The following is a 12,893-nucleotide window of genomic DNA, read 5'->3' on the forward strand; positions in this document are numbered from 1 at the left end:
TCATTGACTCCACTTCTATCCTCAGGCCAAAAATGAAGAAAAATAAAGTTGTAAAAGAACAAAAATGTAAAATAGTATCTTTATCAATATACAGATTTCTAGGTGATTCCAGTTCATTTTGCTGTGCAATAAGCCAAATGAAATCTATATTTAAGGTGGATGATGATATATGCAGAATGCTGATGTATTAAAATAACGAAAATAATAAATTTATAAAAGAATCAGAAACTATGTGATTTATTGTGATGATCCAATATAAAACTCTAAACAGGCACACTGAAATACCATAAAAGCCTTTTGGGCCAGATAATCCATCCTTAGATATAAACAACAGTAATCACTGAACAATTTAGTGTTGGTTACATGTGTGTATCTATTTGTCAAAATGCACTGAGATGTACAGTTAAGATTTGTGCATTTTATTATAAGTGAGCTATACCTCAACAAAGAAATAAAACAAATGAAAAGGAAAACAAAGACAATTACACTAAGTTGCAATTTATCATCTGTAAGGTTGGCAAAAACACAAATATTTAACAAACCACTCTGTAAAACTATGGGAAAAACATGCTTTTTCTTTAGTTGCTAGTGGGAATACAAAATGATGCATCTCACAAAAAAAGAGGGAAATTGAAGATGTATAGTGAATTTCATATGGGTTTACACTTACTTAGAAATCCATCTGAACTCTACATTGGCAAAAGTATTAAAAGACATATGAACAAAGCCATTCACTGCAGCACTATTTGTAATAGAAAAAGACGAGCACAAAAATTCCATCAATAAGTGTTCTTGCCAAAATAAATTGAACCTGAATCTGATCAAGTCTCTAGACATAACTACCAATTTACTGTAAGTGAAAGAGACAGAAAAACATGTTAAATGGCACCACCAGGATGTAATCAGCAAAATCCAAACTGTAAGAAACTATAAGAGACAATACAAATTCCTCAAGAAGTAAATTACAAGAATATAAGGAGATATAGGAGGAAATCTAAAAATTAAAATCAACTGCTATTTATAGATCTTATTTAGATACTGATTTGAATAACCTTTAAGACAGAAAATGGAGAAAATCAGGGATATTAAACACTGACTTGATATTTGAAATTAAGAAATTTTTAACATTTTTAATGGTAGTGGTATTGTAGGGATTGGTTTTCCCCCCTAATCTTTTAGAGATAAATGCTAAAATACTTATGGTGAAATATTATGATGTCTGAGATTTGCTTCAGAATAATCTGGCACAGGGAGAAGTTGTGTGTGGGGGTATAGAATAAACAACGGCCAAGAATTGATCATATTTGAAGCTGAATAATGTTACATGGAGATTAATGATATTGTTCACTGTAATTTTGCATATGCTTACAATTTTCCATAATATAACCTTTTAAGAAAAAGAATTAGTAGATGGGTACTTGAGTTGGACAAGAAAAAACATGCATCCTTGCTAAGCAAAGAAAATCAAATAAAAATAATTGTAAAGATCTCTTTTATACTTGAATCGGGAACGAATAGTTAACATATAATGTACCAAGAATGGTCTCAGTTTTCAGCCCAAATCTACTGTTTGGCTTCAAGTTCAATCTTAGCCTTTGAAAGATTGGATCACTCAATGTCCACTTTAGAGTCTTATCTGGCATTCCAGGACTTGTGCAAGATCAATGACTGACACAGTGATTATATAGGTGACCATCATATCTAATCAGTGTAATAATACCAGGAATACAAATCAGGCAAGACTTCTTTTAATTTATTGCTAATTAACAATAATTTTGTTATTTTTCTAATAAAGTATTCTAGATGTAACTTGAAGAAAAATATCCTTATATGCTTTAAATGTTAAGATTCTATAATTCAGTTTTAAGTATGTTTACATTTAATACATTTAATGCCAGAGTAAAGTGCTGTAATAATTAATTATGATTGTTAAAGCTGTTAATTTTATGTGCAAAAAATGAGCACATTTAATTAGTAGAATAGGGAAATAGACTGCTAATTAATACAAATGTTAAGAGAGAATGTGTTAACAATGTAAAATTGGAAGAATTCTTCTTGAGCCAACACATATTTTATAAAAATTTAAATAATAACAAAAAATAACAGAAATTTTATATTCATAATTCTAGTTGGTGTAGATTATTTGGTATATTAGCATTCATAACATTAAACAAAATAAACTTTAAGTATTACAGAATTGTACACCTGAAATCTATGTAACTTTACTAACAATTGTCACCTCAATAAACTTTATTTTTAAAAAAAATGTTGTGCTCTCTTCGGCAGCACATATACTAAAAAAAAATGTAATTCATTTCTAGATATCTAATACCACTTAAGCCATGAGTCTTTCAAGAAAAAGTCGTAGTTGGGAATTGTTCACATTTTGCATGAATAAATTAGAAGTGAAATGTCAACATGCTAAATGAAAATTAGTCAACTTTCACTAATTAAGTGAAAAGGGAAGACTTCAAAAATCATGTAGAACAACATTCCCAAAACAGTTTCCATAATACAGATATAATAAAAAATGAATACTGTATAATGAAGAAAGAGGTATCCAGGACACATTTTGTTCTGACTAACCAAAATTCAAAACAACAGATATTACAAAGATGCTTTAAAATGGCAATTCCTTATTATTATGAATATATGGAGATTAAAAATGGAAGTAAAAAGCTGGTCAAAATGATTGCTACAGACTGTGAACCATGTCTAGTAGTTGAAGACAGGATTTTTTGAAATTTGCCAAACTATGAGTTCCAGGTACAAAGTTGTTTCTAGAAAATATGTAACTAAAAAGCTTCTTCCTGAATTATATTCTATGAGCAAAAGGGTTATTGATGCTATTTAAAATGTCAGTTGAAAATGATATCTGCTTAACCTCACAAATAACACAGCTATCTAGCAGCTGACTATGCTGAGAAATTATTGTCCCTGCACTTTAATGTCAAACCTTAAAAGCCACATTAATCATTAAAACTTTTAAATACATTTATTCTTTGATAATGATTTTATCAAAAAGAAATTCACAGGGCAGCTGGTTGGCTCAGTTGGTTAGAGCGCAGTGCTCATAACACCAATGTCCCCGGTTCAATTCCCCACATGGACCAGTGAGCTGTGCCTTCCACAACTGGATTGAACTGGATTGAAAACAATGACTTGACTTGGAGCTGATGGGTCCTGGAAAAACACTGTGCCCCAGTATTCCCCAATAAACAATAATTTTTAAAAAACTAAGAAAAAAAAGAAAGTCACTTTGACCAAATACTGATTTGAACACTCAACCATTACAAATTCAGCCAATTTTTTTTTTTTTTTGGCGCATGATGGATGGATGGATGGATGGATGGATGGATGGATGGATGGATGGATGGATGGATGGACAGATAAACAGATGAACAAAATAAATATGTGGATAATATTAGGAATATATCTGTACATATTCCAATACTGACATGGGTATGAAGGAAACATTTGTGGTGGCACCCTTATTAGAACAATACTTTGGGAAAAAGCTAAAAAGCATTCATATATTTTTTCCCAAATAGCCCAAACATGGGAATTTAGCCTATGGGGATGGAGGATTCTAAAACATGAATGGTGTCTGTGTATGAAGATATTTACTGAAGCATAACTTCCAATATCATAAAATGGGATATAATCCAAATATCCAAAAATCAGGATGTGATAAGGCATGCATCTTTTTCTATGTGGAGTACGCATCACTCCTGTTTTTGCTCAGTTCATTTTTATTGGCCTTGAGATCCCAATTCCAATGTCACTTCCTGAGAAAAGTCTTCCTACCACATTGAGATCAAGTCCTGTTATTATACACCAGACTGCATGTTTTTTATTGGCATTCATATGTAATGTAACATTATTTCAGGGCTTATTTGAGAAACACTGACTTACCTCTGCCCCATTTCTGCAAAAAGTACATTCCATATCACGTAATAATTAAATATTATAAAGATTATGTGGCAAAATATTAGGGGAAAAAGTATACAGGATTTCATGTCTGTGTTTATCATGGAAGAAAAGCAAATATGCATATATATGCTTATGTTTATATATATGTATATGTGGTGCATACTCAATGGATCAGAATAGAAGTCAGAAATATGAAAACAGTTTTATCAGGATGATAGTTATATGAGTGATTTTCCCATTAAAATTTCTTTGAATGTCCTGATAATATTAAATTATCTTAAAGTTATATCTGAACCAAACAAATAATGCCCTACTTTTTAAGAGGTCTTCTTAGTTTGAGGGAATATAGGTCATGGATATGTGGTAATTTCTCTAGAATAGGGTATCAAATGTGCTTTGAATTGATAACAGTTGCATTTTTAAAAAGATATTAACAATAAAAAGACCTGCAAAATTAATGTTACACAAAAATATCAAATACAAATGAAAACTTGTAAACAACTTAATATGTTACTTTGCCAAACCAGATTTTTAATGGAACGAAGCAATGAAAATGCTGTTTATAATATACTCTATTATTTACACAACAGGGAAACACATTACATGAATAATTGTAAACCATATATGGTCTTAAAATACTGTGCACAATCACTTGCATATAAACCCCTTACATCTAGTCAAGGTTCACACCTTTTCTTAGGTCAGAGCAAAAAAGAGAATTCTAAAATAGGCACGTGAGGGCATATTTGAATGGTGTTGCGGAAGGAGTCCTAAATCACATGATCATCCATGGCTGGCACTTTTACTAGCAATTTTTATTTTTCAGATTAAATTAGAAATTGTTGAAAATTAATGAAATAGCAATCTTTCTAAAAATAAATTTGAATTCAGACCTTATATGTTGTTATGAATGTTCAGTGAGTAATGAATATAAACTATATAGCACAGTGTCTGAGAGCATTCAATAAATGTTAATTGCTATTCATTATTATTAATACTTGGAAGATTCTAAACCTATTTGTAATGTTATTTATTTTCAAAGTCCCATTTAAATACCATCTTACTTCCTAGCAATTCAATTTTGCAAAAGCAGAAAACACACAGACACACACACACACACACACACACACACACACACACACACACACACACCTTCTAACCTTTAGTTCTATAGAGGCAGAAGCTAATTTTTTTGCTTCAGTTAATGCATGCAACTGTTGATAGTCTACTGGTTTATACTTGATGCTTCTTATTCCATTTTTCACACGGCATACCAGATTCTCTGTTTTTCATCAAAAATAGAAAATGACAAAGAAATAATATCATGTTATCGGAAGTCAAAATATAGTTATGGCAACATGCTAACTACAATTCTTATTTTTAAGTAATTTAAAATAAATACAAGAAATAATATATCACAACATTCATAGCATATTTGAACCTCTATCTATAGAAACTTCAGCAATATTACCACTATATTCCTTATATAAAATTACTTCTAAAAGGGCATAAAAGGAATATCTCCATTTAAGTTAGTATGTTGAGAATTTTAGAAAGTTATAATGTCAAGCTACAAAGTGTAACCACATTTTTTTAAATTTAAAATGTGTTCGGCATCAACTGTGGGTGCTTAAGTGTAACATCATTGTGAATCAAATTAAGTAAATATATTTTTTTAAGTCATAGCTATACTTCTAACAGAAAAATTGAAAATAATTTCAATTAAATTTGAAAAAAGGTTGAAACTCAAAGATAAAAAAATCTAATATTAAAATGATAAAATGTTTGGGCAGGCATTCTCTATCCAAATAGTTTAGTATATTAACTATTTTGATAAATTAAAATATAAGTAGAGGGTACTCTAAAGCCAAATAGCATAAACTATAATAAACTGAGTAATTCAAGTGAAAATTGTACTTTTGCCCCAATTATATGAATAATTAATTGGTGCCATGTAAAGTAGTTAAGATTTATTAAATATATCTTGTATCACATGACTATAAGAAGGGTCCAAACGATTTAAGAATCAGTACATTGAAGGAAACCATGGATATCCTGATCACTGTTGAAGATGATTAAAACGCCCATTGCAAGAGGACTAGAGAAACTTTCAATGTGAACCAGAAATGAGCTTTCCACATTAAAATTTTGAAAATCAACATTCCAGTTGTATATCATGCATAATTCACCATAAATCATAAAACAGACTTGGATGTAGAAAAAAATATACCTGAGCTATCGCTTTTCTGAATTGTCATGAATGGTCGCTCTCTTTTATTCATGTTTTCCATATCTGTCAAGGAAACAAGAGACAACTAAAATTTTACAATGTGATTTAAAAAACGTTTTTTAAAAAGTGTTTATTGTAGTATTTTTTTAAAAAATATAAGGCCCAGGACTGGGTGCCATAACTCTGTACTTTATTAAAATTTGCTTCTCTTTGCTCCTAGAAACTTTCCTCTATTAGTTTTTAACCCTTTGTGCCTTTCCTGTTCTTGGTCTCTCCTTCCAATCTCTAACCTCTTAATTCCCCTCTCTTGGATTGTCTCAGTGTCTCATAAGTATTTTGTAATTTAAAAATTATGTATATTTTCTCTTGAGTTCCTGAAAAGAAAAAGAACTACATAAAGAATAAATCAGCTAGCTAATTTTTCTCACTATTTCTATTAAGCAATATTGCACTTACAGTAGACTTGGGGATATGTAATCCACTTCTAGAATGCACTTGATGCCCAGCTGTTACCTCCTTTAGGGCTGGACTCAGCTGCAGAGAACAATCTTGTTCAAAGTTATACGTACCACTGCTGGGGCAGCCTTCACCAAATGACTGAGCTAGATAGCGATATAAAGGCCCATCAGTTTGGACCCAATGTGGGCCGCTCTGATGGGCAAGACATGCTCCAGGGCTCCCTGCAGGATTTGTTGAACCTGCATTGAAACAGAGTTTTTCATCTCCCCAATGCTGCTTCTTCCTTCTTCTTTCACAGGTATGGATCCCTGATAAATATCTAGCACCCCAAACTCTGCATCAGCCTCTCCTTCCTTAGAACCCAAACTGAACTAAGCACCTCCAGGGAAACAGACTAGTCAAGTGGTTCCTTCAGTAACCCTTTTTCATACTTTTTGGTTCCATATCCACTAGGTTGAACTACCCATGTCTAGTGGCCTTTGTAGTAACCTAAATCTTCTAAAATGGAAGAGAAAGTAGCTCAAGCCGATGACTTTTGGAAACTCTGCCATGTTGTCAGGAATCATGGTGACTGCCCACCAACTTTAGGAATGTAGGGATAAACTCCAGTGTGTCATTCCTATAGGGTCTCTGGTCCAGGGATTCTTTTGTCAAGCCTTTAGTTACATTGACAATTCTGCCTATAGTCTAGTTTCTATTCACACCCACATCCTATCCACTAAGATTCTTCTTCATTTTGGAAGGTATCGCACATCCAACCTGTCCATCTGCACAGCCTCAAGCCACCATCACCTCCTTCCGGGATGACAGCAGCAGTTCCACTTTGTACCTTACAGTCCATTCTCCACACAGCAGCGCAAGTAACCTCTTAAAGCTCTCAGCTGACTTTGCTTGAATCCCTTTCATAGTTTCCCATGACCATTTAGAATGGTGTCCAAACTTGGTTATTTCTATATCCTTATCTCATTCACATATTCTGACCACATTGGTCTCTCTATTTCTCAAATATACCAAGTTTGTTCTGCCTCAAGGCCTTCCCACATGCTGTGCCCTTTGCCTTAAAGAAATCTCCTTCCTCTTTTTACCTCGTTGGTTCCTACTCAGGCTTAGCATGACCATATCACCTCCTCAGAGAGACCTAACCAGACTTCTCCATCTAAATAAGGGAGGACCCCTTGTTTCTCTCTCATCCTACTCGTTACTTTCCGTAATCATTTGTATCAGTCTTCACTTTGCATGTTTACTAATTTTGATGGGGAAACTGTCCTTAAAATGGTTCCCTGACACGTGGAACTGAGCTAAAATGGTGGCTCCAGCGGAGAGAGAAGTCCCCAGCCTAAGCCCCAGCTCACTTCCACATAACCCCCTCCTAGCCACACCTTGAGCCAATCACCAGATGACACCTACCCCTTCCCCGACTCAAGGAAGTCCCCAACCCATAAAAACCTGCTCAAAACTTTGCTAGGGGCTCAGTCTTTTGGGAAGGATCCCACTGAGCCTGCTGGAGTAATAAAACCGTGTTCTCCCTGATCTCTGCGTGCCGCTTGAGTTTCTCGGTCTTGCCGTTTTTCTGCAACAATTTGATGTCTGTCTCCCTCCATAGACATGTGGCCCACATTTGTCTTATTTCTGATTGCATCCCCAGGGCCTAGCACAGAATACTAAATGCTCAATAAATATTATTTGAGGAAAAGGTAACTGGTGGTAGCTGGACATCTTATATTCCCTCAGAAGAACTGCAATAACAATTCCTAAGTCCATACTATAGCCTCCCTCTTCCAAAAACCACCTTTCAATTTTTGAACATTTGCTGTGATAGCATAACCTACAGAGAGGAATGGCAAATTTCAATGCCCTCAGGGGCCATCAAGTAAGTTAAATGAGGGGAGTGACAAGGTACACAGCCATAGGGAGTGGTAGAAATCATGGGAGATGAAAGAGCATTCCATACCTAGATAATCAAATACATTTTCTTTTGTTTTTTTTAATACAGGTTCTAAACAAATAAAGCAGGTCTCTAAAACAAATTTATACTGTGCTCAGCAGCTAGTTCATGAGCTCTGGCCTGCTGCATCTCACCTCTAGTTTTCATTTCATTCTCCCACCCATAACTTAACTATCCAAGTTTGCCATCTCCATCCAGGAGAGACCTCACCAGTTTTCTAATTGATTAGCTTTAGTCCTTCCTCAATGGAGAGTCAAGCCCCTTTATATTTAGGACTCATTTTTCTTGGGGTTTAGATTACAAGATTGAGGCTCTGAAACAAAGGGAATTTTGCAGATTTCCTTTTGGTTACCTTGCTCTGACTCTGTTTAATTTGTTCCTCCTGGTCTTCATGAAGCCCACATAATGTTTCTGACCATTTCTACATAGTTCGAATTTTAATTATGACCATAAGAACTTTGCACTAGAACACATTCTGGAAATCAAAATTGCAAACAAAAACTAATCTGTCTTCATGAACTTGAAACCTAGTTTGGTTCCAACTATATAGAAAACCAAGTGGAAATACTTCTTGATTTACATCCTTTTATGTTTATATATAAATCATAAACAATACTACTTACCTTTTAAGAATATTAAGAGTCTCTGAGGTAAACAATTTTTAAACTAAGATATTATGAAACTGATTTATTAATAATTGTATTGTTTCTTATATCAGGGAATTAAACAGATATTCTGACTTAGAATCTGAAAAGTTCACATACCATTTACTTAGTCTAATAAATTGCCAGTTATAAAAAATAGTTACAGGGATATAAAGTATGGTATAGGGAATTTAGTCAATAATATTGTAATAACTATGTATAGTGCCAGATGGGTACTAGAGTTATTGGTCTGTTCAGTTTCTAAGGTATATGAATGTCTAATCACTATGTTGCATAACTGAAATTAAAATAATACTGGATGTCAACCTAATTGAAAAATAATTTAACAACAACAAAAAATATTTTCTTACCACAAAAAATAAATAAATATTTTACTTAGTCTAACTTCTTATTTTAGCATTTGAGATGACTGAGGCCTAAAAAAGTGACCAAGATCACAGAGAACTTCAAGTCCAAAATCTTATATTCATCATACAAAAATCTCTGAAAATGAAGGTTTATTTCATAATCAATATGGTAGCCTAATCTAATCTGAACTGAAATCATTTGCTGGCAAACTTGACCCAAACTGAAGTTTATCCTATTTGATGTGAACTCTCATACATTAGTGCAAAAGTATTAACATGTTTAATTCTGAGGTGCTGATAAGTAATAAGCTCTATATCACATTTCTAACCAGCTGAAACATTCAAAATACATCTGGCCCTGCAGACTACAGGTAAGGGATTATAAAACTGTATTAAAACAAACATCGTCTGATTCCCAAACAAGTATATATCATCTAGGCCATTTCAATTTTATGCTTACTAGTGAGAAATTCAAAGTGGCTACTTTAGCCTATAACTAAAATGCTTTTGGTTGAGTAATGACTACTTGAATAGAATTTTCCATGTTAAATAATTTAAGAGCATTTAGTTTTAGAAATCATTCCATGTTCACATTGTATGACATTTTAGAAGTTGCTTATGAGTGTTATCAAAATGTTAAACCTTTTAGATCTACTCAATTACTGAAAAACTTTTTAAATTATATATTTTTATGAGAAATTTCTTATGGTGTAGGAAGAACATTTGATGTATAATGTCATCAAAATTCGAACTATGTAGAAATGGTCAGAAACATTATGTGGGCTTCATGAAGACCAGGAGGAACAAATTAAACAGAGTCAGAGCAAGGTAACCAAAAGGATAGCTTTGCAGTAGCTAGAGGGTTGAAAAAACACTTTAATATGAAGTTAATTTTTTACAGATTTACTAGAGAATCTAAACTTTAAAAAAATATATGACCTTAACTAGTCTCTTCGGGGTAGGTAAACAATCAGGACTTCATTACAGATGAGAAAAAAATAGCAAAGAGATCATTTATATAACAAGTGTTTTTTTAACAGTGTTAAAATTTGCATTCTTCTCTTTCCTAAGAAAATCCCTTTTAATATATTGAGGAAGGAAATGTCAGTTGTGCTTAGGCTTAGTATTTTATGACATATGGATATTTTGTTAACTCTAAACTGCCGAACTGTGTAGATATGTGGATTAGCCAATCACCCTCTAGGTAAGTTTTCAAAGACGGTGGGGATTCTGCCAGGCCAAACAGTGTGAGAACAACACCAATCTGAGGAAATATCTTGGATTTAGCATCAAATTATGACATTTTAAGTGTTAGTTCAAACCCTATAGCCAAAGTCTAGCTTAAGGAGTATTTTTCAAACACGAAGAATTCTCTTTTAAATTCAAAGCAGAATGGCACATATTACTTCCAATATAAAACATTACGTATTGTAGTTAGCATAAGGTAAAATGATTGTCCTGGAAAAACTAATGGAACCGAACTGTATAGCAAACTATAAGGTAAAAATTAAAATTTCCTGCCCCACACAGCCCTAATACTCCAGTTGTATTTAGCCCTGGTAGTCATTTTCAATGTTTTATTTTCTATTTTTTAAAAAATATTTTATATGCACATAGAAGTAAATGTTCATATCTAATTTTCATATAAATGGAATCATGATATATGTACAGTTCTACAAGTTGCTTTTCATTTAATAACTTGATTATCTTTCTAAGGCAAGGAACCTAAAACTTTCTGAGGAACTTCGGAGTTCCATAGAGAGTGGAGCCTCTCATGCCCTTACTCCTGCTATGTCCTTAAAGCTATTTTAATCATTTCAAAAGCCCAAGAGAAAATGCATATATATGCAGTTTAAAGAAATACACAGGAAAGGGGCTGGCCTGGTGGCTCAGGTGGTTGGATCGCTGTGCTCCTAATGCTGAGGTGTCCTACACAACTAGACTGAGAAACAAAAGCTTGAACCAGAGCGTGTGTTGGGGGGGGGGGGAAGGAAGGAGGGGGGAGAAGTACACAGGAAAAAAAAAGGGGGGTTCAGGAAATTTCCACACAGTGGTATGTGTGTGTGGGGTGGGGAGGGGGGATATTTGCAATATCCTTTTATCTGTTTTTCTGGCCCCAGCTACCATCACACAAGTTCCTGGTATGATTATGCAACATAACATTCACAAATTCTGAGGATTAAGATGGGAACATCTTTGGAGGGCCATTTTTCTGCCTACCACAAGCATTGTATATTCAGGGATCTACAAATGGTTTAGGAATCTACACAAAAGATTTGGAAAGTATGGATTATCTGATACCTCTCAACTGAGGGAAAGTTAGGAGTAAAAGGGATGAGGAGGAAGCAGACAAGCCTCTTACTTCAAGTCCAGGTAGGCAGGATGACAAAATGGATTCCCAAATCATGTCAGAAGAAGGTTGACAATGTCTTCAATTTAAGCATGTCCAAAATGGCAAGTCAAGTAAGAAAGACACACATTCACACACACTCTACAAAAGAAAAAATCTAAAGGATAGACAAATATGAGTAGACTAACTGGGGAGGATACTGCAACTGGAGGTTAGGTTCAAAGGGGACTTTAGCTTTATCTGTAATGAAACCTTTGCATTTTTACAAAGAGAATGTATATATGCGTATTTATGTAATTACGAGAATAACATTACTCTCAAGTGCCTCAAAAACTCAAATGTATCTAATCCACCAAATGGTTTCCAGGACAGGTTCAAACTCTGCATAAATGACAGAGATCTTTTAAATCTAGCTTTTACCTATTTAGCTTCTTCCTTACCCATTACCTCATATGCATGCTATACTCCAGCATTTTAAAACCATTTGCAGATCCCTGAATACACAGTGCTTGTGGTCGACAGAACAAGGTCTCCCGAGATGTGTACATCTTAGAACATGTGAATATATTATGTCACTTGGCAAAGGGGAATTAAAGTTGCAACTAATCAGATTACTTTATCTATGGAGATTAGCCGGGATTACCCAGAGAGGCCCAATGTAATCACAGGAGTCCTTGTAAGAGGAAGGCAGAAGGGTCAGAGTGAAAGAAGGAGATGGGATGACAGAAGCTGAGGTCAGAGAAAAGAAAGATTTGAAGGTGCTACCCTGCTGGTTTTGAAGTTGGAGAATGGGACCATGACCCAAGGCAAGCTTTAGCGGCTGGAAAAGGCAAGGAAATGAATTTTCCCTTACAGTCTCCAGAGGAGTGCAAGCCTGGCTGAAACCTTAATTTTAACCCAATGAGGCCAATTTCTGATGTCTGACCTCTAGAATTATGAGATAATATATTAATGTTGTTTAAGT

At 34.1% G+C, this 12,893-nt stretch overlaps 1 protein-coding gene across 12 annotated transcripts in view; it reads right to left on the bottom strand.

Moving 5' to 3' along the window:
* CCDC148 (coiled-coil domain containing 148) overlaps positions 1-12,893 on the bottom strand; it is a gene marked incomplete at its 3' end in the record, with an annotated part of 459,403 nt that overhangs the window by 389,402 nt on the left and 57,108 nt on the right. For 6 of the 12 annotated variants that reach the window (XM_081052570.1, XM_081052568.1, XM_081052569.1 and 3 more), the window contains exons 2-3: positions 6,164-6,226; positions 5,094-5,215 (exon numbers count right to left, since the gene is read on the bottom strand). The exons of 4 other annotated variants lie outside the window; for them this stretch is intronic. In XM_081052570.1, the coding sequence (XP_080908696.1) occupies positions 5,094-5,215; positions 6,164-6,226 (185 nt within the window). The remainder of the gene's footprint in view (positions 1-5,093; positions 5,216-6,163; positions 6,227-12,893) is intronic. 2 more of the 12 variants (XM_081052565.1, XM_081052572.1) reach the window with 1 other exon arrangement.

The sequence above is a fragment of the Rhinolophus hipposideros genome (genome assembly GCF_964194185.1).
Source record: "Rhinolophus hipposideros genome assembly, chromosome: 6".
Lineage (NCBI taxonomy): Eukaryota > Metazoa > Chordata > Mammalia > Chiroptera > Rhinolophidae > Rhinolophus > Rhinolophus hipposideros.